This window comes from Palaemon carinicauda, chromosome 29 (assembly GCF_036898095.1).
Source record: "Palaemon carinicauda isolate YSFRI2023 chromosome 29, ASM3689809v2, whole genome shotgun sequence".
NCBI lineage: Eukaryota > Metazoa > Arthropoda > Malacostraca > Decapoda > Palaemonidae > Palaemon > Palaemon carinicauda.
The window spans coordinates 94375693-94402192 of record NC_090753.1 but is presented as its reverse complement, the minus strand read 5'-3'; the positions used below and the strand labels follow the sequence as shown (position 1 = coordinate 94402192).

The 26500-nt window shown below is 46.1% G+C and overlaps 1 protein-coding gene across 2 annotated transcripts in view; it reads left to right on the top strand.

Annotated features, from left to right (window-relative positions):
• Positions 1–26500, top strand: part of LOC137622367 (MAGUK p55 subfamily member 7-like) — an 87005-nt gene that overhangs the window by 3316 nt on the left and 57189 nt on the right. The window contains exon 2 of one of the 2 annotated variants that reach the window (XM_068352960.1): positions 4787–4844. In XM_068352960.1, the coding sequence (XP_068209061.1) occupies positions 4814–4844 (31 nt within the window). In that variant the 5' untranslated portion in view covers positions 4787–4813. Of the gene's footprint in view, positions 1–4786; positions 4854–26500 lie in introns of both variants that reach the window. The other variant, XM_068352959.1, reaches the window with a different exon arrangement.

The following is a 26500-nucleotide window of genomic DNA, read 5'->3' as shown; positions in this document are numbered from 1 at the left end:
TTGAAAGAGATTTGCATGACAAAAAAAGGAAGTGTAACTAAGGTCTTTTTAGAGGATGTGGTGTTTATATCTTTGAGTGTGAAGACATACTCATTGTAGTAACTTTAATAAAATTTATTTACCTAATCACAGAAAACTTAAGGTAGACACACAAAAAAAAAGGCAATTATTTACTCCAACTCAAAGGTAAGCTGGAGGTAAACTTTATAACAAGAACTTGCTTAAATATAAAGTTGGTTTTCTCATTGAACTAAATAATACATTATTGTATATGTGTGGTCAAAATCCAAATATAAAGTTGTTTTTCTCATTGAAGTAAATGGTAGATTACTGTATATGTATGATTAAAATCCAAAAATTCTCCCCATAGAACAAGTGAAAAAAATTCTAGCAGCATATGTTGAGAGGTTTAGATCTTCTAAGTGCAAGATAAGGCTGTAGTAAATAAATTCACATATACCATTAGTATAATAATTACAAGCTTAGCAACAGCCCTATTTGGAAAAGCAGGATCCTATAAGCCCAATGCCTCCAACAGGGAAGAGAGCCCAGTGAGGAAAGGAAATAAGGAAACAGGGTGTTAACTGTACAGTACTTTGAAGCTTGAGAAACCTGAATGTATTTCTTTGTAATGAAGATAAATTACTGTATGAAAATAATTAGAATGAGAAATCTTAGATGCCTGTGAAAAGAGAATTATAAGAAGCAAGCAAACATAATTCGTTAAAGAAAGGTATTTATGATATGAATAGGAATAGTTTTTGTGTGCTATTATTATTATTATTATTATTATTATTATTATTATTATTATTATTTTTACGTGCTAAGCTACAACCTTAGTTGGAAAGGCATGAAGCTATAATCCCAGGGGCCCCAACTGGGAAAAGAGCTCAGTGAAGAAAGGGAACAAGAAAAAGTAAGATATTTTAAGAACAGTAACATTGATAAATATTTCCTATATAAACTTTAACAAAACAAAATGAAGAGAAATGAGTGTGTGTGCCCGAGTGTACCCTCAAGTAAGAGAACTATACCCCAAGACAGCGGAAGATCATGTTACAGAGCCTATGGCACTATCCAGGACTAGAGAACAATGGTTTGATTTTGGAGTGTCCTTCAAGAAGAGCTACTTACCACAACTAGAGTGTCTCCCCTTACCAAGAGGAAAGTAGCCACTGAACAAATAGTGCAGTAGTTAACCCCCCTAGGTAAAGAAGAATTGTTTGGTAATTTCAGTATTGTCAAGTGTATGAGGAAAGAGGAGAATGTGTAAAGAATAGGCCAGACTATTCTGTGTCTGTTGGCAAAGATGAAATGAGCCGTAACTGGAGAGAGAGAGATCCAATGTAGTACTGTCTGGCCAGTCAAAAGACCCAATAACACTCTTAACAGTAGTATCTCAATGGGTGGCTGGTGGCTTAGCCAACCTACTACCTATATGATTATTTTACACAATCACACACACATCTGTAGAGGCATCAAAGTACTTGTATTATCATTGTTAGACAAAGAGGATATTGTGGCAACACTGCGTCTTGCTCCTTCAAATAATGTAACATAATTTAAACATATGAAAAGCCAAAAAGAAATTTTCTGCATCATCCAAAGCTAAAGCAAAATAAATCTAGGTATTGGCTGTGTTGGGAGCCCCATATCTACACATGCAACATTATACAAGTACAGTATTTTGTAATTACCGGGTATGCTTCAGGTTCATAATATAACATCCATGGCATGCAAGTCCATCTCCTTTAAAAGATTAAGTGTTAGGTCTAGTCATGGCATGCAAACTGCAACGCCTACCAAGTAGATTCAATGCACTAGAGAGTTTAAGCTTACAACAAACAATGTACTTCAGGTTTACATATTACAGTATTTGTAAGAACTTAACTAAGAAGTATCAAGAGATTTAAAGTACCGATTGTGAGTTCATATGATATTCAGTATTAATGGGCTCCTTCATAAATTTGAAAAAAAAATAATCATAAATATTGTAGCAAATGTTTTTATAGTATAGTACCCCTGGAGTTCTTGATGAGTCTATAATGAAATGTACTACTAACATTTATAAACATACCCTGTGATGAATGGTGCTTTTATACAAGAGGAGGTGTATTTGCCTAAACTGTTTTTTTTCCGGCACCAAATGCAAACCTTTCCGCTCTTTACTATGGAGAAATATTTCAGCAGCAGCAGGACTAGCAGAGGTTAGGACCAACTATCCCGCTCACCCACGCAATAGCCATAACAAGCTACTTGTTATTTTGGCTCAGAAGAGAGTAGATGTTGTCATTCTCCTCCGCTTTACTTGGTTTAATAACTTGTAAAGACAACTGGCCTTGAAATTAAAATCTTTTCCTTTATCTTGTATGAAAGAGCATTTGCATTCCTAGTATAAGAATACTGATTTTTCCAGGCAAGGAAGGGCACTGTTGCATCACCATCATGTCTGTGTTGGAGACAGATCCTCATGCACTTTTTCCTGCATGCAGGGGACACACTTGTACATAGGGGTTTCCCTATGTTGTGTATAGGGAGTGGCCTCCCTCCCCGTGGCAGTGATATAACAGGCACTGGGTCTTCATTGAAGTTGAGGTAACCTCACCGACTTTTTCTGACGGCTCAGTCCTGTCACTCCATCTCTGCCCAATCAATCTTTCCTGGAGACCGCTCGGGTTTGAGCAGAAGTGTCTAGACGCTCGGGCAACCTTGCTGATCGGAAATTTCTGTTGCTTTCCCTAGAAAAGCAGCGCAGACTTCGTCCAAAGCGGAGTCTCTTTTCGCTGACACAGTGTGTCGGCTGTTAGAAACGGCTTCTTGTGATCTTTCGGTGAGGGACACTGGGTGACGGCATAGCCACCTCAACCAAGGGATCCTTCTTCCCAATAATCTGGCAGTCTGGTACCAAAGGAGTCTCCTGTGTCTCTGGCTGGAGGGCCCTCAGTGCCCGCTCTCTTGTGTTCTGCTTCAGCGAACAGACACCAGCTCTTGACAGATATTCTTCGGAGTCTTCCGTCGAAGGATACCTGTGGAGGAATGCCTCCTGGTGTTGGGCAACTCTCCTGTTTGCGGGATGGGCTCCCTTCACTGGCTGTTGTGAGACTGTCTTCCCACTAGCGTAATGATCCTCCCACTTTGACAACACATGTCAATCAGACTTTCTGCCCGTAGGAGAGAGAACATTCACCTAGTTGTCTCCTCCTATAGGCTTCTGGAAACGGGTACGTGATTCGTCAGTACCACGTTCCAGCTGTTTGGAGCTTAGCTTTTAGGAACTAGATGACTGTTTATAGCTCCCACCCACCGCTGTCGTGTCCTTCAGACAAATCAAAGTACTCGTTGCTTTGAAAGGCCAAGTTCCACCCTTGGGCCTAGGTCTTCTTCCTCTTACAGGGTAGAACCTGCTGGCTTGCCTGTCTGTTAACAACCCTCTCCTCCTCAAAACACTAATACAGCCTTATGTGCAAAAGATCAGGAGGTAGGCAGTTCTCTCTCTTAGGGAGAAGGAAGAGTTTTTCGGATTTCCTACAGAGTGCTCTATCTGAGGCTCTCTTTGAGGATAGTCTTGTATGCTGTTGCACACCTTCCCAAGTACTGATGTGAGAGGGCGTGCCCCCCCGCATAACAAATTTCTGTGTGCCCAGCCAGTTGAGAGTTAAATTCCTCGCTCGCCATCTCAAGAAGTAGTTCAGCGCGTGCTGCTCCTAGCTACGTGCCAAACTTCTCACACACCAACTTTAGACTTGTTGTCTCGCACGCAAGTGCAGGTAGGTCAGCGCGCTCCCTCTTCTACGCGCCAACCTCTCTATGGCGAGGCTCCTATCCTTGACGAGACTTTGATAGTGTGCCAACAAGTTGCCCTCAGGATAAGTAATCCCCACAGACATCCAAATTATCTGCTCACTTGGTCTCCTCCTGCTACCTGTTGTCTCGCCAGTGCTCGCCTAACCTTGGTGCTCTCACACAGAGCTCGCTATATGTGTGATCTTCTCCTCATCAGAATGTGCTTACTCGGTGCTCGCTTGACGTGCGCTCTCCTCCACCAAGAAAACAGGTTAGTTTTCCTTCAAAGGCGGTCTCCTTTGAGAGTGGAAAGTCCTGGTTTAAGGGTTTGGTTCAGGTAGTCAAGTAGGCGGTCTCAGGACTGGGTCAAGCTCTCACAACAGCTCCAGCTTCAGGGACTCCAGTGATTCCCTTGGAAGTTTAGGGTTCCTTGGAGAGGAGTTCCCTTCCATCTGACGACCCTAGATGCAGTGGCCAGATGCATCCTCTTCATGAGGTAGTACAGTAACACATCCTTCCCTCTGTAGATGTCTTCTAGATACAAGCGGTATCTACGTGCCAAGGCCTTTGACATAGGCCACGACCCTGCTTGGGAGGAACTAATTATTCTAGTCAAGTCTAAAAAGAGGAGGGGTCAGAGAGCTGATATTCCCCTCTCCGGGGTACTCTGTTCATCCTAGAATAGGCAGAGGTTTGAGATCTCCAAGGAAGGTATTGTATATGGACAACTATCGGATTATACTGATGGACCTGAATCCACCTCGCTAAAAGTCTTGACTAGTTTCATCTGTTGCCGAAATATATCTCCATAGTAAAGAGCTTCAGTTTTGTATGGTTTGGAAAAATCCAAATTATTTCCAAATATGTTATTTCTAATTAAGTACAGTACAATACATTGTGCTAGCCTTTTGCCTGTAGTATTTGTAACATGTTTAGTACAGCTACTGTATAGAGTTTATCTTGTATATGGTTCTTTTAGTTAACAGATCTTTGTATTTTTCAGGTTTGGTGGTGGTAAGAAAACACCGACATGACAGCTGTGATGGCTGGAGGAGATTCAGGTAGCCTGTGTGAGTTATCGTGCATGCCAGCACGCATGCGTTTTGTTTCAGTTCCTCATTTGCCCTGATTTCTGCATTTCTAAGTTACAAAAAAAGAACGTGAGCTGTCTTTCTTGAGCTCAAGAATGTCTCTCTCTCTCCCATCTTATGGTCTGGGGGCTTATATTCTTCTGCAAGCCTTGTGACGGATCTCTTTACCTGGAGCAAAGTCTGTCTTATCGCTGAAAGTATAGGTTTACAAAAAGACCACATGGGATTGGTTACCTATCGTTCCTAATCTCTTTAATCATATTTTATTTGCATTCTTGTCATAGTAAATTTAATTTATTGGTATTGTCTTATTATTATTGTTTCCCAAAGACTTTTTTTTCCGTATTTCAGGCCGATTTCTGTGCATTTTTAATATTACGCTGCTCTGTCGCTCTGTGATTTCTCAAAGTTTATAAAACTCTTGCTTTGCTTTACTTCTATCAAGCAAGCTTTATACTTTCAGTAATGTCGTCTGTACTGCATTAGTAAATGAAGTAAGAACAGTAGAACTTTTTGCACTCTTGAGCTTCGTACTGTATTTAACATGACGTATGAATGTGAAAGTGATAAATGCACAGTACTCGCATATGTATATAAGAGATTTTCGGTTTACTGAACCGAGTTAGATTCTGGCAATCGATTTTACACGTTTTGCAGTGTTTGAAAAGATATTAAAGATTTAGAAATGTGTGGTGCCTATGATGTAAATATTAGTGAATTGTGTTCAAATGTACGTCAGATGATGTACGATTCTCTTGATTCATGTAACTTTTTACTTTTACACCCAAGTACTTTACAGAATAATGAAACAAATGAATTGGGTAAACCATAAAATGTATGTGATGGATGTTATTGTTTACAAAACCTTAGCATAATTATGACATGTAAGGTGCTACTTCTGCATATTGTAGTACAAGGCTAAGTAATTATGAGTATTTTGTTTATCAGTTTCCAGATTACCTGTTCTAAATGTCTGATATGGTACCCTATGTACAAACATGATGTACTGTTTATAATATTTGAGCATACTTTATTTTGTATGTAATTGTTTTAGACGAATGTTAAGCACCTCCAGGTATTTTGCATTGCTTATTGAGTTTATACAAATTGGCCATTTATTCCTACGTGGATACAAACTTCCGGGTCATTTACGTGGTTTCTCCTATTCTCATTTTCTCTACAACCAGATAATCAAAGAAAAAGGGTTTGTTCCGTAACCGAAATACAAACCACGCTATTTACAAAGGGTATTACTTTTAGCGTAGCTGAAATGGCGAGCCATTAGAATTTAACGAGGGTGTATTACCCCCGCGCTAGTTAGCGGGGGGGTAGGGGAGTGGTAGCTAGCTACCCCTCCTCCCCCTCACACACAGGTGAATACTCACTTTCACTTTTGGCTCGGACTGTGACAGACGTCTCTGTCTTGGTCCTCGCTTGGCAGCCATTGTCTGTTTTGTCTTTCCTTAATCGCTTACTTTTCTTTTACTCAATATATATGTAAACATGTTTTCATGTTTGTATATATATTTGAGTATAGAAATAAGTAAGTTTCCTTTTCAGATGTGTGTGTGTAGTGTACGATATCTACGTGGAGGCCTCGGCAGTTAGGCCACCACGGCCTAATTTTATGGGTTGCGATCGAGTTTGACTTCGGTCTTTCTCTCTCTCTCTCTCTTGAGGTCGTTCACCCTTTTACTATGTTTTACTACGCCCTTGTAGCTTCCTTCCCGTGTGGGTGGGGTTGCTACGCCGTACATTTTGTCTCAATTAGTTTATGAATCTAATTGTAGTTGTTAATTTTTCAGCTTGTAGAACGATTCCTTTCGGGGTTTTCGTTTTTTCTTTAGTGTTCATTCATTTTTAAATTACTTAATTACATAGTTACATAATTATAATTGTTATAATTCTGTTTTGGTTACAGCTCTCCTTCCGCGAGTGTAAGTGGTTGTGAGGGCACGTGCCTGTTGTGTAATTCTTGTTCCTTTTCCTCGGGATTCCTCTTCGGAGCCTTCCCGGGGGAATGAATGTGTACTAATATTATTTGTTTTATTTTTTTACAGTTACCGATCTAGTTCGTTTCTGTAATATAGCAACGGTGTGAGCTGTCTGGTTGAGTCCTGGGGATTCGGCTGTTGCTGCCTCCCCCCTTGTATTGTCGTCAGGGGCGTGTCTCCTTCTACTGGTAGTACTCCCGTGTCGACGGACAGCTCTCCAGTTCATTTTAGAACAGTCAGGAGGCTTGCCTCCTTGGGCGGATAACTTTCCTTCCGAGGGAAGTTTTTTCCTGTCCAGGCTTGAGCTTTTCCTCTTTTGGGGGGTTCTTCTCTTGCCTTTTTTTCGTGCGACTATGCTCTTGGTGCTGAGCGGTCGCACCTGCAGTTTCGCTCAAGGGGCTGGGCAACTGCAGGAGCTCCTCTTCGGAGGATTGCCCCTCTTAGGTCACTGGCTGACCAGTCTCTTCCACGAAGTGTTTCTCTTTCGTTCGCGAGAGAGTACACTCATAGAGACTCCTCTTCGGAGGTTTCTTCTGTTGCTGTTGCTGTTGGCCTCCCTCGCCGTAAGGCCCTCCGTCCGCCTCGTCGTAAGGGCCTCTCATCTCCCTATAAGGGTGCTTGAGGCGCCTTTTTGAATCTCCGTTTGCAGCCTACAACTTCTTTTTCTCGATCTTCCGTCTTGGTGCAGATGGACAGCAGTCTAATCTCGTCTTCCGACGGGCAACGGTCTTCCCGACGGACAACGGTCTTCCCGACGGACAGCGGTCTTCCGACGGACATCAGTCTCCCGGCGGACAACGATCCCTTCGGGGCAAAGGGTTGCCCCCACGGGGGTTCTTCCCTTGCGTGTCAGGGTTTCCCTGCGCGCCCTTCTGTTCGTCAGCGCTCTCCTGTTCGTCAGCGCTTTCAAGATGATCTTCCCTGTGGTTCCTGTTACGTGCCCTGTGCGCCCACGTTCGCCCTCGCGATCTAGAACTTCGGTTCAGGTCGGGGTCAAGGACTCTTCTTCTTTGCGCAGGCTTCCACGCGTAGCCTTCTGCTCGTCAGCGATCATCAGCTCGTCAGCGATCATCAGCTCGCCAGCGATCGTCAGCTCGTCAGCGATCATCAGCTCGCCAGCGATCGTCAGCTCGTCAGCGATCATCAGCTCGCCAGCGATCGTCAGCTCGTCAGCGATCATCAGCTCGCCAGCGATCTCCAGATCGCCCACGTGTGTTACAGCTGGCACGCCAACACTTCTGAAGGAACATGGTTCGCCAGCTACTAGCTCAACTGCGGATGCTGATCGCCATCGCGCGACCCTCAACTGCAGATGCTGACCGCCATCGCGCGACCCTCAACTGCAGATGCTGATCGCCATCGCGCGACCCTCAACTGCAGATGCTGACCGCCATCGCGCGACCCTCAACTGCAGATGCTGACCGCCATCGCGCGACCCTCAACTGCAGATGCTGACCGCCATCGCGCGACCCTCAACTGCAGATGCTGACCGCCATCGCGCGACCCTCAACTGCAGATGCTGACCGCCATCGCGCGACCCTCAACTGCAGATGCTGACCGCCATCGCGCGACCCTCAACTGCAGATGCTGACCGCCATCGCGCGACCCTCAACTGCAGATGCTGCTCGCCATCGCACAACCCTGAACGATTGCCCGCTTACGCATGCTGCTCCTCATCGCACCACCCTGAACGATCGCCCTCCTGCAGATGCTGATCACCATCGCACCCTTTCACGCGATCATTCACCTGCGCATGCTGCTCGCCATCGCACAACCCTGACCGATTGCCCGCTTACGCATGCTGCTCCTCATCGCACAACCCTGAACGATCGCCCTCCTGCAGATGCTGATCACCATCGCACCCTTTCACGCGATCATTCACCTGCGCATGCTGCTCGCCATCGCACAACCCTGAACGATTGGCCGCTTACGCATGCTGCTCCTCATCGCACCACCCTGAACGATCGCCCTCCTGCAGATGCTGATCACCATCGCACCCTTTCACGCGATCATTCACCTGCGCATGCTGCTCGCCATCGCACAACCCTGAACGATAGCCCGCTTACGCATGCTGCTCCTCATCGCACAACCCTGAACGCTCGCCCTCTTGCGGATGCTGATCACCATCGCACCCATCACGCGATCACTCACCTACACATGCTGCTCGCCATCGCTTACCGCCAGCGATCTTCTTCACCTACGCGGCAGCACGATCCCTCGCCGTCACGCCCATTCCCCTGCGCGCCCGCGCGATCGCTCGCCTGCGCGCCCGCGCGATCGCTCGCCTGCGCGCCCGCGCGATCGCTCGCCGGCGCGCCCGCGCGATCGCTCGCCGGCGCGCCCGCGCGATCGCTCGCCTGCGCGCCCTCGCGACCGCTCGCCTGCGCGCCCGCGCGACCACTCGCCTGTGCGCCCGCGCGACCATTCGCCTTTGCGCGACCGTTCGCCCTCGCGCGACCATAGTTCGCGGCGAATTCCACAGCCGGTGGTAGCAGCAGGGACGCGTGCTCCTAGGCGGCACTCGGGATCACCTCCATCCAAGCACAGGTTGGTAGTGCAGGACGAAGACAGGTCAGTACAGCATTCTTCCCACCTTCTTTTCAGGCAGGAACCGTCGTGTCCTCTCCAAAGGATCGCCCGATCCCTTTCACCTTAGCGAGGATTTCGGACTCTGTGTCCTTGGAGCAGCAGACATGGTTTGATCCGCTGGCACGGGCGTTAATGAGGGTTATGAAACCAGCACTCACCGGCCAGGGTAACAAACCAGCGGCTGTCTCTCCTACGCTGAAGAGAAAGAGAGGAGTGGACTTCGTGGTGACTTCCCCCAGGGCGAAGTTGGTTCCCAAGAGGTCGGTCTCGAGGGTCCCCTCTCCTGCACGAGTACTCTCTCCTTCTCCCGCCCTGGAAGGATTTTTGGCGGGGGGGCTTTCCGTTGAAGATTTCTCCATCGGACAAGGGGTGACTGCTTACCTCTTCCTCTGGGAGCTTACCAGGTTCTTTCCCTCCTCGGTTACGGCCCGAGGTTTGGTTCAAGGAAGCTACAGGAAGATCAAGGGTACTTTCCTCCTCTCGAGCTCAGGCACCTTGGCCTTTCGTCGTTAAGTATCTACTTGCGGACAAGCTCGATGTTTTACCATCTGGACGCACTGACTGAAGGCTTCCTTCGGGTGTCTCATCTGTGGAGGTCAACGACCTCAGACACCCTTCCATCCTTGAGAAGAGTTTTGTCTTTGCCCAAGGACAGAGACTTAAACATCTGCTGTGCGGAGTAAATCGACTTCCGGTTTCACTCCTCCAAGGCGCTTTCTTCCAGACTCTGCAGGGCTCCAGCTCCCTTTTCTTTCAACCACGTCGGCCTAAGTTATCGGCTACGACAACTGGGACAAGGTGTCCAATTGCAGTTTCCTCCTGTCAGGAACAGATGGCACGGGAGACTCCCCCGGGGGGGCATAGTCCTAAAAGGAGTTCACGAACTCTAGGATTGCAGGTTTTTTCGCTGGGAGGATGCTTAAGGTTACTCATCCGAATGACAGCTTCCCGATGCCCATTCCCGCACAATCTCTGTGAGTAGCCAAGGATATCGCGCCTGCCGTCTCTGTCAGCGAATTCAGTGTCTCTGAACCTCTATGCCATAGCATCAGCAGAGTTGCCCGGTTGGGCAGAATGATCCATACCTTAGGCGAAGGTCTTCCTTAGGATCATCGACGGCTTCACCCCCGGCCCCCTCAGTCGATCCTTTCTTGTAAGGAAGGATCTGAGAGGGGATGTCCATAGTCGACCTCTCAGCCCTGATCAAGTTTGTCGAACAAACTTCGGCCAGCGTAGACCAGCAGAATCGATCAGACTGGTAACGAGGCGACAGGACTCCTTTAACCCTGGATCGGAAGGACGGGTACTTTCAGTTTCCATTCCATCCATCTTCCAGGGTGCTCGTCGAATTCAGCCTAAACTGCAAGTATTCCTGCTTATGATGCAGTGTGGCTATCCCGCCGTGGCATAGCAGGTTTGTTTCCCCAGAGAACTCTCCCTGCCTTCCTCTTGGCCGCTCAGGTGCAGACTTCCGCCTCCTCTGCTGTTTGGAGGGCTGGTCAACTCCGGTAGGCTCGGGTTTCGACCTTCTTCAGCGCCGGGAAAAGCTTCCGAATGCTGACCATGAGTGTGGGCTCATGGTATTTTGCTTGGAGCCTTCTCTTCCTCTGCCTCAACATCTGGAGTATCTGGCCATGATATTGAGTCAACCGCCTTACCACGTTGGAAACCCCGCTTCTCGTCCGTCCAGCGAGGTTAAGCAACGTCGGCACTTGGATGGGTGACCACCTGGGGACGCCAGATTCTGTTACCACATCCTCCGAGCCTTCCTTTCGGTTGACTGTGGCAAGACTGAGGAGAGTCGCAGTACCTGTTCTCAGTCAAGCAGAGTTTTCAGCCCTACCTTGGAACGTTTCCTAGTTCTTCTTTCCTCATTGACCCGTTTATAGTCCGAACGGTCGCCTCAGGATAAGTTCCATGTGGGGCGATCCAAGTTCCGGTGGCTTCAGGCAATGTTTAACCGGACTCCCTGGCCCTATGGGACCAGCGGAACTATTAAACCTGCAATGGGTGTTGACCTATGGAGCCTCTTGATGGTAGTGGATATTCTCGTCCTTTCCCCACATTCTTGATGCGGTTCTCGGACTCGTCAAAGGAAAGGGGGGGGGGGGGCATGTTCCGGTCCAGGCCTATGGTCAAGACCTGAAGGATACCTCTCCATCATTCAGGCAGGCTTAAGGGCCTTAGTCTGGCCCCTCTTCAGTCCTACCGCTCCTGCCAAGTCGCCCCGTTGCGTGTCGACTTCATGCTAACCAGCAGGGGACGCATTTTCACACCTTCACATCTTGCAGTAGAGATACCGGGATGATTGAGATTCTCTCAATTCCACCATCGGCTCTCTCATTCCAGGCAGGGGAATGTTTCTCTCAGACTATCCAAGCAGAGCCTCATAGAGAGAGTGTACCTAGGGGTCTTTGACCTTGGGTAACCAGCAAGTGCTGATCTGGGGGACCTGATCGCGACAGCTTGGAACCTCAAGCTTCCGCTAGTTTTCCCCCCAGTCTCAGACCCCGAGACTCTGGCAAGATGCATTCCGGTGATGGTGGGACAACTTCGACGCCTGCGTCTTCCCTCCTTTTTGTCTGCGGACAATGGGTCTCAACAAAACCAGGTTGTCTGTCAACCTTTCAATGGGAGAGCTCCACTGGGACTATGCGCAGAACGGTTTCTGGACCCTCTGCTTCCCCTGACGGAACTCCCGGGAGAGCTTCTCCCACGGCGCAGGCTACTCAAGCAACCACACTGCGACATCTCTCCCGAACCGGGGCGTCGCTTCGGCTTCATGCCTGGAGACACTACGCTTCCTCCTCTAGAAGAGACAACCCGCTACAGTCGCGGTACGGAGGTCGCGTCATCTGCGATAGTCATCCACAGGGGTCTCCCAGGCAAAGTGAAGAGTCTAAGGTGGTTGGTGCCGTGGGAGATATACCTCTTCCCGTGAGGCCTCTTCTCCAGCAATAACGGTCTTATTGCCTTTCGGCAGGAGGAAACTCCTTTCCGCTCTTGGCAATGAAGCCTGTCGCTCAGCCTTTCCCTGACCTTCAGGCTTAAAGGAATAACTTTTTCCTGCCCGCTGGATCTATTCTCGCTCATGCGAAGCTACGATCGTCCCTGCCCTAGTCGGAGGAAGACCTCCAACTTGGAGCATGGCTCGGACTTTTAGTCCTTTAAGAGATCTTCTCAAGACCCTTTTACGACAGGCCTCGGATTGTATTCCGCCTTGGGTCTTCTGCTCACTCTGGCCACGGCCAGTGTGTAAGCAATCTTCTTGGTCTCTTACTACTCCCCCCCTTTCTAAGGAAGAGGGGAAGGCAACATTCAGGCTCGCTCCTGAGTTGTTGGCTAGACTCAGAATCTGAGGGTCCCGACCCTTCGGTCCGATTCATTCAAGATTTTGAGTCTCCATTCTGTGTCTGATGTCCCAAGACCTTCTCTTTCTTGCCAGTACAGGAATCGAGAGGTTAGCGCTGGGAACAGCTGCAGTTTGGCCTCAGTTGCAGCCGATTTGGGAACACAAGGAGGACATGGGGGGAGAGTCACCAGTATACCTCTTCAGCCCGGACTCAAGGACATTCATCTCGACCTGTCTTCAGACCCTCCCCCGTCACGTCGCCCTACAGCACGATGTTGGATACATCGCAACGTCCCTCGCCTTCGAGTAATACTACTCTGTGACGCAGGTGCTACAAGCTGGAGTCTGGAAGCGTCTGATGACCTTCGCAGCCCGCTTCCTGCAGGGCGTGACCCACAGGAGTCTCGATACGTTTTCTATCGCTCTGTGGTGGCTACACAACAGCTGGTCTAACCTCAGGCTCCTTTTTGGACAGGTAGCAGAAGGTTGAGGGCATTGTTATCAGGTTTTAGTCTGCATGAACGAAAGAAGTATGTCTGGCCCTTACTTCTTTCTTCATCATCCCCTCTACGGGGAAGCAGCATCCTGGTCTCTGCATAGCTGACCTCGAACCTCTGCAGGTAAACCATGCTTCCTTGTGTTCCGAGTATTGAGTCAATACTGTCGCGTCCCCCATACCCTGACGAGGTGGTATTGGGAACGTCCTAACCCAGAGTTCCTTCTGGAACTCCAGGTCAACTGCCTAAGACGGGTCACACTTCTTCCTTCACACACAAGCTTACGTAGGCCACATGGTTCCTTGCGGTGCAAGGAACTTGTGAGGTGCAGGGACTCCTTTTCTCGAGTGCGACTCACTCGGATTCTGAGTCCCCGGGTAAAGCCAAAGCCAGTATGGCTGGGGACTTTCCACCCTTCCTAAGGGATAAGTCACCCTTTGTAAATAGCGTGGTTTGTATTTCGGTTACGGAACAAATGACAAATTCGAAGATAATTTGTATTTTTCCTAACCATACAAACCTTAGCTATTTACACATATTTGCCCGCCAGCCCTGTCCCCCAAGACAAGTCCTACCTCTAAGTGAAAGTGAGTATTCACCTGTGTGTGAGGGGGAGGAGGGGTAGCTAGCTACCACTCCCCTACCCCCCCGCTAACTAGCGCGGGGGTAATACACCCTCGTTAAATTCTAATGGCTCGCCATTTCAGCTACGCTAAAAGTAATACCCTTTGTAAATAGCTAAGGTTTGTATGGTTAGGAAAAATACAAATTATCTTCGAATTTGTCATTTTATTGTATCATACTACAGTTGCTAAGCAACCACAGTGCATGGAGCACAGGGCGCCTCCTCAGGACGCTCTTCGCCGCACTCTTGGTCGTGAAGTTACGAGGACGGATACTCGCTTCCTTTTTACGATTAGACATCCACATTCGTCCCCACATACCCTTATGGTGTTTAGTGCTTCTGTCTTGCGTGACTGTTATTCACAGTCGCTTGCATTTCTATTTATCGGTGAGTTACGAGTGAGTGTGTCATGGCTAGAAAGCCAAATATTATGGGTTCGTGCCCCAGCCATGATGGATAGCCCTGTGGCACCTTCATGAGTTGGGTAGAGATTGATCTGCACCCTGTTTGTCCCCCTTGCCGTGGTAAGAAAAATTCAGTGGAATTACCATGCGAGTAATGTGGGGAGTTGCTATCCTCCCAGTAGTTGAGATATCGTTCTCGTTGCAAGAAACGAACTAAGGGAGATTGCTCTCCTTCTTAGTCTTCTGCCGGCAGTGACAAGAAACAAAAGTTTGTTTCTGATGTGAAAGTTATCCCCCAACCAGGTCCTTTGTGTCAGGAACCCACTGAGGCTCCAGTCACGGATGGTGATGGCCACTATAATCTTGTTAATATTATATCACTTGCTGTTAATAATGTACAGTAAGAACTTGAGCCAGTACTTGTAGTGGATCCTTTGGCTATGGCCTCTGCTCTCCCAGAGCCAGATCCAATATCGGTACCCTCAGTCCCTGATTACTCAGTTATGATTAGATCTCCCTCACCTCCAAGTGTGTTGAATGGAGAACCTTACATGTGTAATTAGCCAGAGAAGATCTTTCTGCTTATGTAAGTATCTCCAATCCGAGGTTTGAAAGTCTCTCTGCACTACCGATCGCGAAATCTTGAGTTGAGCCTGCCATTTCCCCTCGTACTGAAGCAGCCTTGTTGAAAGACTTATTACCAGTCTCCACCTCATTTTGAAAACTTTAAATCAATCAATCAATCAATCAATCCCACAAGAAGGCTTGCCTCGTACACCCAGGGATCCTCTGTATCGATCTCCTCTAAAGAGTTCCCAGTACGTGATACAAGACATGTCATCCCTTTATTACAAGGGTGGTTGGACCGCTTTGGCGTTGTCCACGTCACAAGACTTATTCTAAACAAGTGTCTTTGTCTCCTTTTAAGCCTACTAGTACGAAGAAGTCGAGTGTGACAAAATCCTCTTTAATTAGTGAGAACCCCCCTTCAGACTCCACCCCACATTTCCTTATGTTCTCAGATGCTTGTCGCCAAGGTAGGGGTGCTCACCTAGGAAGGGAGCAAATCTCAGGCCTATGGTCAGAAGATGACAAGGCCTTTCGCATTGACTTCATGGAGATGAAAGCAGCGCAACTAGGGTTACTCCACTTCAGAGAATCTCTGAAAGATCACTTTGTTGCTGATTAGTGAAAATTCCATGGTAGCGACCTATATCTCCAAACAAGGAGGTGCAGCCTCTCTTCTGGTATGCTAACTAGCAGTCGAGATACTCAGGTGGGCTAAGACCCAGGCAATCTCCCTCTCTGCAAGGTTCATCCTGGGGACAAGAAATGTCATTGTCGACCATCTGAGTCGACCAGGGACGACAGTTGGTTCAGAATAGTCCTTATTTCCTCTAGTGGAAAAGAGACTTTTGATTTTGTGGGGTTCCCCTTTTCTGGATATGTTTGCCAATTAGCTGAATAACAAACTCCCAGTATACTGTGTTGTTCACCAGTCCTAGACCAAACTGCAGTAACAGAAGATGATTTTCCATACCCATGGGATGGACTAGACTTTTACGCCTTTCCACTGTTCTGTATGATTTGTCAGACATTGAACAGAGTCCGAACATTCCAGGGAGTCAGAGCAATGCTAGTAGCTCCAAAGTGGCCAACAGTGAAGTGGTATTCAGACCTGCTGGAACTTCTCATGGAAGTTCCAAGAGAATGGCCAAACTTGCTACGACAACCACACAGAAAGTTCCAAGACACTATGTTTTGCCTGTCACTTCATGGCTGGAAACTATGCAGCATCTCCGAAAGAAAGGCTTTTCGAGACCAATTACGAAACAACTTAACAGATATCTGTCTGTAGCAGTCTACAAAGCCAGGTGGAAAATCTTCTGTGATTGATGTTGTAGGGGGAATATTGCTTCATTTAAGGCTATTATTTCCCTGACTGGAGACTTTTTGGTGCTCATGAGGAACAAAAAATCCCTTTGTCATTGCTGTAAAAGGCTACCGCTCAGCCTTGAGCTAGATCTTCAAACTGAAAGGGCCTGACTCTTGTTCATGGGCATTCTCAGCTCTCATTCAGTTTCGAGCAGTTGTGTCCTCCTCGAGAACTCGAACCCCCTTCCTGGGATGTGACTAATGTTGTCAGGGCCTTAAGGAAAGTCCCTTACTAACCCATGCATAAAGCCTAAGACAGGAACCTTACCTTACAAGACCCTCTTCCTCTTTGCCTTAGCTTCAGCCAAGGAAGTAAGAGAGTTGCATGGTCTATTTCATCTTGCATCACATTCCATAAGGTGGTTGAAGACGTTATCAAATTTGACCCTCTCGTGATCTTGTCTCAAAAAGGCAACTGATGACCTTGATGACATGTTACTCCATCCTGTGAGAGCATCTCGTAAATATCTAAGCACTAGTTGCTCCAAAAACAATTTCAATTTGGTTAAGAGAAACAAAAATCACTCTGTAGCACAAGTCGTCAAAGCTGGTGTGTGGAAGACAGAACACTTTTACGGACCATTATCTTTGAGATTGTACGTACAGATCTTTGAACTCTTTCTCTCTAGGCCCTATTATTCCAGCACAACAAATAATCTAATTGTACGCTCCGTGTAACTTTTTCTTCATAGGTATTAATTATTCGGTTTTATAAGGGTAAGGGTATGTAATGGGACCATTATCTTTGAGACTGTACGTACAGGTCTTTGGACTCTTTCTCTTTAGGTCCTATTATTCCAGCACAAAAAATAATCTAATTGTATGCTCTTACAGGGCGTGGAACTTTTTCATCAAAGGTATCAATTATTCTTTGTTTTGTAAGGGTATGTAATGGATCGGAGTTGTGGGGAATGAAAGTGATGGAGAGACAGAAATTGAATGTGTTTGAGATGAAGTGTCTAAGGAGTATGGCTGGTGTATCTCGAGTAGATAGGGTTAGGAACGAAGTGGTGAGGGAGAGAACGGGTGTAAGAAATGAGTTAGCGGCTAGAGTGGATATGAATGTGTTGAGGTGGTTTGGCCATGTTGAGAGAATGGAAAATGGTTGTCTGCTAAAGAAGGTGATGAATGCAAGAGTTGATGGGAGAAGTACAAGAGGAAGGCCAAGGTTTGGGTGGATGGATGGTGTGAAGAAAGCTCTGGGTGATAGGAGGATAGATGTGAGAGAGGCAAGAGAGCGTGCTAGAAATAGGAATGAATGGCGAGCGATTGTGACGCAGTTCCAGTAGGCCCTGCTGCTTCCTCCGGTGCCTTAGATGACTGCGGAGGTAGCAGCAGTAGGGGAGCTAGCATTATGAAGCTTCATCTGTGGTGGAAATGTGGGAGGTTGGGCTGTGGCACCCTAGCAGTACCAGCTGAACTCGGTCGAGTCCCTGATTAGGCTGAAGGAACATAGAGAGTAGAAGTCCCCTTTTTGTTTTGTTTCATTGTTGGTGTCGGCTACCCCACAAAATTGGGGGAAGTGCCTTGGTATATGGATGGATGGACGTAATGGGTATCAAGGCAGATGCTGATCATGGTTGGACTTGAAGCTTCACTTGGATTGCACCCTAATTCAATTAAGAATTTTTAAATATTTAACTTAGCCGGTGAATATATAATAGCTGCAACTCTGCGGCTCGACAGAAAACATACTAAAAAACTCGCGAGCGATCGCTATGAAGGTTGCGGGTGTGCCCACCAGCGCCAACTGTCGGCCAGATACCACTCTTGTATGTAAACAAAACCTTCAATTCTTCTCTGTCGACGTTGACGACAAGACGTATCAATACTCGCTGTAGAACCTGGAGTTTTCTCAACATATTTGGTGAAGTACTTCATTTTGGTTTGAGCTTTCGCAGTGCAGGTGTTTTATCTTCATCTTAAATCTTGAACTCGTTTTTGGATAGATTTAATTTTTGATGACAAAGAGAGTATGGACTTTCTTTGACTTTTAAATGGCCGACCCTTCCCTTAGACGGAAGTGTGTTTAGGCTTTTAGCAATTATCTTATCACGTTATAAATTAATTATAGATTTTCCTCTATATATTTTATATCTCACCGCCTTTATTAGGCCTCTCCGATTAACTTTCCATTTATAATAAACATAAAAATAAATTTTAATGATTTGTTTATATGCGACCTTTCCTGAGAGTAGGCGGTCCTATCTTGGAAACCGAAGTTAAACAACTTTGAGCCCTTTCAATCGTAAATAACTTTTAAAGAGCTAATGATTTAAAACTTTTTAAATGAATATTTTTTAATAGATATTTTATGAAAGATTTTCTTTGAATAGTCTTCGTACTGTTTCAAAGATGAACTAACGTTTAGTTTATTTATGCTACGCAGTTTGCGCTCTATCGTTACGATAGAGAGAGAGAGTATCACGGTTTCACTTTGCAGAAAGAGTAAATCGATTCTGACGTTTTGTTCATTCTTCTTTCAAAGCTTAAATGTTTTAAATTCTTTTTTAAAGGAACTTTTTAATTGAAAAACCTTTCAGTTTTTTTCCTTTGGTCAAATAACATGTTTTTTTGACGAAACATAAGTGGGCTCTTCTCTTAGGTGCGAAATCAAGAGAGAGAGAGAGAGAGAGAGATAGAGACGGAGGGAGAGAGAGGAGAGAAAACGTTCCGTTCAAGCGGGTAACGTTGTTCTCGAGTTACTCTCGTCCCTAGTCTCTGTATGGGGAGAAAGGATAAAACGTTTTTAGTTTTTTACAGTGAACCCTCGCTACTTCGCGGTTCGACAATCGCGGATTCACCACTTCGCGGGGTTTTCCCATAACTCATATATATATACATATCGCGGATTTTCCGGAAAATTTGAAAATACCGTGAAATCTGAAGACAACCAAATACGATATTTTGTTACCTGTAATTCCATTAATACTGTAATTAGTAATATCTGTTCTTACTGATTGTTCATTGCATTACATATGATATATAATTCAGCACAGAAAGAAATAAAACACGAAAAGAGAATGTGATCATACGATAATTCAGTACTGTATACAGTAGGTAGTAAAATTAAATCGAACATGAAACGCAAATCAGATGCAGTCATACCATATTAGAATGGTGTGTACTGTAATGGATGTGCTTCTTTTCCATGAATCTTTTGTATGTATACGTACGTAGTACAGTACTGCATCCAATAATATTCTTTGTTGTAAAAATCACATTTCGAATAAGCGTACGAGAGAGAGAGAGAGAGAGAGAGAGAGAGAGAGAGAGAGAGAGAGAGGCGTAAAATAGCGTACGTAAAGCTGTATTATTATTGTTATTATTATTATTATTGTTGTTGTTAATAAAATTATTATTGTTATTATTATTATCATTATTATTATTATTATTACTGTACAGTATTATTATCATTATTTATTATTATTACGGTATTGTACTTAATCTACGTACGTTCGGTATGCGCGGGGCATCTTCTATGAGTAGGTAACCAACGCATCATAGTACTGTAAGACGGGTTGTGATTGGTTCAAGCGCTGATAGATGATGAATCAGAACTCAAGTTTTGTTATCTAGCCTGTGATTGGTGTTTTGCCCGCATCTCCTACCTGCAGCATCAAAGTTCTCGCGGGGCTGGATCGTTCACTCTCTGTTACCGCGTATCGCTGAGTAGACGTTCTTAAGTGTGTGAATCTGTGCTGTGTGCGACTTTTTTAAGTTGAACTTTTTGTTACTGTAAATCCTACTGTAATGGCTCCCAAGCGTTCTGCTTCTCTTAAGGCTGGTAGTGAGCCTAAACGCCACCGAAGGATGATGACGATAGCTGAGAAGGTTACGCTTCTCGACATGTTAAAAGATGGTAGAAGTTACGCGGCCGCCGGCCGCCATTTTGGCATCAACGAATCTACTGTTCGCTATATCAAGAAGGACGAGGCGAACATTAGAAAGACGGCTGCAATCACCTTTAGCAGATCAGCGAAGCGAGTCGTTACAACGCGTAATAAAACGATCGTACGCATGGAAGGTGCTTTAGCTGTGTGGATTGCCGACTGCCGGAAGAAGAACATAGCGTTGGATACGAACACCATCCAAACAAAGGCTTTGAGCTTATATGAGAATTTTGCTGCAAAGGAACCTAAAGACGACGACGGCAACCATGCTGAAGATGATGATGATGCAGATGATCCTCAACCAGGGACATCCACTGATTCCCAGCCTCAGAAACGTTTTTCCGCAAGCAAAGGATGGTTCGCGAAGTTTCAGAAACGCTTCGCCCTGAAAAGCGTTTCCCTGCATGGGGAGTCTGCTTCCGCTGAAACTTACGTGAACCAGACGTTCAAGAATATTATCGCCGAAGGTGGATACAAGCCGGAACAAGTCTTTAATATGGATGAGACTGGCTTGTTTTGGAAGAGAATGCCGTCGCGAACTTTCCTGTTCAAAGAGGAAGCCAAAGCCTCTGGCTTTAAAGCATTCAAGGATCGCGTTACCCTCGTGATGTGTGGCAATGCTGCTGGATTTTTGTTAAAGCCGGGGCTTATTTATAAGTCGAAAAATCCTCGCGCTTTGAAAAATAAAAATAAGAATCTCCTTCCCGTGTACTGGATGCATAATCAAAAAGCATGGATTACGAAGATGCTGACCTCCAACTGGTTCCATCAGTGTTTTATCCCGCAAGTCAGCAAATATCTCTTAGAGAAGGGCTTGCCATTCAAGATCCTTCTCCTTATGGATAACGCTGGTGGACACGCAACTGACCTGTCGCATGAGGGCATTCAGGTTGAGTTCCTGCCACCCAACACCACGTCATTAATTCAACCGATGGACCAGGGGGTTATCAGGGCGTTCAAGGCCCTCTACACGAAGAATACCTTGGCGGACCTCGTTGCGTGTGTGGATGCTGCCCAAGATGACGAGGATGAAGATTTTAACTTGAAGGCGTACTGGCGGCAGTACACCATAGCCACGTGCCTGCAGAATATTCAGAAGGCACTCCAAGAGATGAAACCTGCAACCGTGAATGCGAGCTGGAAGAAGTTGTGGCCCGATATTGTTTACGACGACAAGGGATTTACTCCGTCGGAAATCCAACACTCTGCAATACGGAAATCTGTGCAGTTGGCTGCCATAATTGGAGGTGACGGGTTTGGCGACATGACGACTGAAGACGTCGACGAGTTGTTGGACTGCCATTCCCAGCCCCTAACTGACGCAGACCTCGAAGACCTGACGAAATCGGCAAGTGAGGAAGAGAGTGATGCCCAGGAAGAGACCCAAGAAAATGTCGAAGAAACGGGCTTAACATTAGAATGGCTTGCCAAGGCCTGCAACCATGCGAAGGAGTTGAAAAAAATGTTGCAAGAGTGGGACGAGGATATGGTTCGCTCGATGCAATTCTGCAACAAGGTTGATGACTTAATGACTCCCTACAAAATGCTCTTGGATCGAAAAAAGAAGCAGCGGCAACAACTTCCGATCACAATGTTCTTCCAGCCTCGCAAAAAAGAGCCAGTTCCTCCTGCTAGTACGCCTTCGGAAGAAATTGAAGTTTCCCAGGAAGAAGTTGAAGAGGTGTCCCAGGAAAAGACACCTCCGTCTGAAGAGACGTAAAATACTATCATTGGCTGCACAGTAGAACACATCATCAGCTTCATCATCATCATTTCTACTGTGCAGCAAATTCATCGCCATCACCATTCAAGTTTTTCTTCAACTTCTTTCGTGGTGAGTACAGTAACAATCTTTATTTTTTACTTTAATATTCTTACTGTACATTCTAAAACTGTATTTGTGCCTGTTTTATAGTTTAGTACTGTACGTACTGTATGCATTAAGTTAAAGGGAAGGTTTTAAAAGTCTACATGTTGTAACCTATCATATTTTTTTTGTTTAAAATTTACATTTATGTACGTAAAACAATCTCTCTCTCTCTCTCTCTCTCTCTCTCTCTCTCTCTCTCTCTCTCTCTCTCTCTCTCTCTCTCTCTCTCTCTCTCTCTCTCTCTCTCTCTCGTAAATTGTTTTCCTGCTTTGCTACATACAATACTGTATAATTTATATTTGTAAGGTAACATATTTTGTAAATGCTTTTACTGTAAATACTGTATGTACTGCATCATTATTTATCACTATCATCATGCGCGTTAAATGCCTTGTTTGTTCTGAGCGTGGTTGTTTACTGAGCGTACACGCCGTCGTTTCAGGCGGCGTCATAAAGAAAAACATTTCATTTGGAAGTCCTAAGAAAAATACGTAAACTAAAACATTGGTAATAAACAAATCAACATACAGTACTGTATAATCAATATAATCGATGCAAAAACTAACCTATACATATATGTGTACTGTACACTAAATGAGTTTGTTTCTTCATTATGATCAGAGATGAACGTAAACAAAACATTGGTTGCCATTTTTTATCGTGCTTTTTAGGTGTTTAGGAAACGCATGATATAAAATCGCCTTTAATATTTGTGCCTGTTTTAGTTTAGGGTGCTGTAGTACATGCATTAAGTGTTCTGTACATTAAAGGGTGGTTTGTTAACAGTACTACGTACAAGGGAAGGTTTTAAAAGTCCGAATATACATGTTAAATAAATAGGTAAATATGATGTCACTACTTCGCGGATTTTCACCTATCGCGCCCGCGTCTGGAACCTATCTACCGCGATAAACGAGGGTTCACTGTATTCTCGTCCCCAGGCAATGTACGGTGAGAGATTGAAAACGTAGTTTTGAATGAACTAGTGTTTAGTCTCTTCCCCAGCCACTGAATTTTTTATCTTAAAAGATGTTTACTGTTTTTTGCTGGTATTAATGTGCTTGCATTATACGACTGATTTCGCAATTACTACCTTTTGATGAGGGTAGAATTGCGTGCTTCAGGTAGAAATCAGTAAAAGTTTCGATTTCAGTGAAATAAGTGCAAAACAGAAAATTGTCGTGATAAAGTGATATTGCGCAAAGTGTTATCAGTGTTGCGACCGAGGGTTCGTCTGTTCGTGCCTGTCGTTCGCCTAGTCCGGGACCTCTTGCAAGCTCCCAAGCCCAGGGGAGAAGTAATGTCGTACGACTTATGGGTTCGAGAGGCCTTGATCAGCGAACAGACGTTCTCTCTATGGTATCGGGTGTATCTTACCAAGATCACCCCTACCATAAGGCGAGAGAGACGATTTTCTCCTCGTCATCCGAAGGCTTTTCGCATAAGAAACCTGAAACAAGGTTTCGAGGCCCTTAAGCGAAAGTCAGTCCTTTCAGGACAGGTCCAGCGTCCTGGTTGTAGCCATTAGGACAGCTCTGACCCTATGCAGTCATCGGAAGACTGCTCGCCGCCTAACAAAAGCGTAACACAGACTCCGAGAGTCTTTTTGTTGGCAAGGTTTTGCGGTCACAGACGTTACCCTCGTCTCTTACCGCAACCATTTCCGTTGATCCTAAATGGGTTGTACGGCAAGACATGCAGAATAAGCTTGCCTCCCTTATGGAAGACTATTCTGCCGATAAGTCCGTTGAGCCTAGCCGTTTATCTCATCGAGATCCTGGCTTTCAGCCACCCTAACGTTCCTTTGTGCGTCCTGTTGACGTTGGCGTAGCTAAGTCACGTCAGTCAGGTTGTTTAGAACGACACTCGATGCGGTCTCGTGTGGATTTTCAGCCACATTTGGACGTTAGGCCTCTTGCTGATGCTCCTGTTGACGTTCAGGACGTTCGCTAACAATCGGAGTTGACTTGTTTTGACGCTGAGCGTCAACCTCCGCATTCTAGAGTTGTTTTGACTGCTCAGTCTAGGCGGTCAAAGCAGTCTCGAGTGGACGCTGTGCGTCCTCAAGCACCTGTTGTTGTTGACAGTTCACAGACTGTCAAGCAGTTGCATGACGTTGCGTCCTGGTCCGCTACTAATGCACCTGTGCGTGTGGACTCTGCTTGTAAAGCATTGCCACCACGGTAGGTCTCTCCCTTGCTTGAGACTCGGCTATTATCAGACAAGGTTCCTTCAGATGAGGAAGTTGCTGTTCCCCCTCCTACTGATATTCCCTTGAGGACTCTGTCAGACGGAGAGGAGCCTAAAGCTGCTTAGCCCTCTATGGACTTTAAATAAATCATGCTGATTTTTAAGGATCTTTGTCCGGATCTTTTTGTAACTGCTGCTCCTCGTTCGCCTAAACGTCAGAGCTTACACTAGGCCTAGCTACTTCGAAGCCGTTGTTTTATAAGCTAGTGCTCTCTCGCTCTCCTAGAGAGCTTTAAGTTTGCTAGGCGACTGGTTTATCACCAGGAGGAGTTTGGGGGATACAGCCTTTGCTTTCCCTTTTTTTAAACTGGCTTATAGAGCGAGAGTCTGATATGACACGAGAGAAGTTCTCGGCTTGGGAGTTCCTGCCTCTGCCCAGATAGACTTCTCAAACCTCATAGACTCTCCCTGGCGCCTGGCCATGAGACGCTCCAAGATTTTACAGGTCAACTTCACAGCTGTTTTCGAGCCTTTGAAGTTTTGCTGTACAATTATGTCATGCATAAACAAGGCTTTCAGGGATGGCTCCAATGATCTGACAGCCACGTTCTCTGCAGGAATAAGTCCCTCAGGGATGGCTCCATGATTTGGCAGCCATGTTCACTGCAGGAGTACGTAAGAGGCAAGTGCGCTCAATGTGTTCATTGTCAAGACAAACTTCACGATGAAGTCTACCAGGCTGTCTTGACAGCATTTATGGAAGGCGACTGGATGGTCTCTCTCGACCTTCAGGAGGCATACTTCCACATTCCTATACACCCGGATTCCCAACCGTTTCTGAGGTTTGTTTACAGGAATGTGGGGTACCAGTTTCGAGCTATCGGGGATCCAAGCCTCCCTGTACTTGGACGACTGGCTTCTCAGAGCATCGTCCAGCCTTCGCTGTCTGCAGGATCTACATTGGACGTTGAGTCTGGCCAGGGAGTTGGGACTTGTGGTCAACCTAAAAGTCCCAACTGATCCCATCCCAGATTATTCTATTTTTGGGGATGGAGATTCGCAGTCAAGCCCTGCTCGAAGTCCAACTAATGCTGAAAAGAAAACGTTTATTCAGTCAGGAGTTGGAACAGTCTCGTAGGGACTCTCTCATCCCTGGAGCAGTTTGTCTCACTAGGGAGACTACCCCTTCTGCCTCTCCGGTTCCATCTAGCCTCTCACTGGAACTAGGACAAGACATTAGAGACGGTATCATTCCCAGTCTCCGAACCAATACAGGCATGCCTGAAATGGTGGGACAGCAATATCAGTCTGAGAGAGGGACTATCCCTAGCAGTCAAGAACCCAAACCACGTGTTGTCCTCAGACGCGTCGGGTTTGGGTTGGGTGCAACCCTGGACGGTCGGGAATGCAAGGGTCTGTGGACCTCAAGTCAGAAGAGCATGCACATCAACGGCAAGGAGCTATTAGCAGTCCACTTGGCCTTGATGATATTAGGAAGCGTCTTCGAAACTAAGTGGTAGAGGTCAACTCAGACAACACCACAACTTCGGCGTACATCTCCAAGCAAGGAGGCACACACTCCTTCACGCTGCTCGAGATCGCAAGGGACCTTCTCTTATGGTCTAGAATTCGAGGCATCTCCCTGTTGACGAGATTCATCCAGGGGGACTTGAACGTCTTGGCAGACTGTCTTAGTTGGAGGGGTCAGGTGATACCCACGGAATGGACCCTCCACAAGGACGTGGGCAAGAGTCTTTGGGCTTCTTGGGGTCAACCAACCATAGACCTCTTTGCCTCCTCGTTGACCAAAAGGTTACCAATCTTTTGCTCTCCAGTCCTAGATACAGAAGCAATCTACATAGACGCGTTTCTACTGGATTGGTCTTTTATGGACTTACATGCATTCCCACCATTCAAGATAGTCAACAAGGTACTGCAGAAGTTCGCCTCTCACGGAGGGACAAGGTTGACGTTGGTTGCTACCCTCTGGCCCGCGAGAGAGTGGTTCACCGAGGTACTTCAATGGCTGGTAGACTTTCCAAGAAGTCTTCCTCTAAGGGTAGATCTGTTACGTCAGCCCCACGTGAAGAATGTCCATCAAAGACTCCCCGCTCTTCGTCTGACTTCCTTCACACTATCGAAAGACTCTCAAGAGCTAGAGGTTTTTCGAAGGAGGCAGTCAGTGCGATTGCAAGAGCTAGGAGAGCTTCTACTATTAGAGTATACCAGTCGAAGTGGGAAGTCTTTCGAGACTGGTGCAAGTCAGCATCTGTGTCC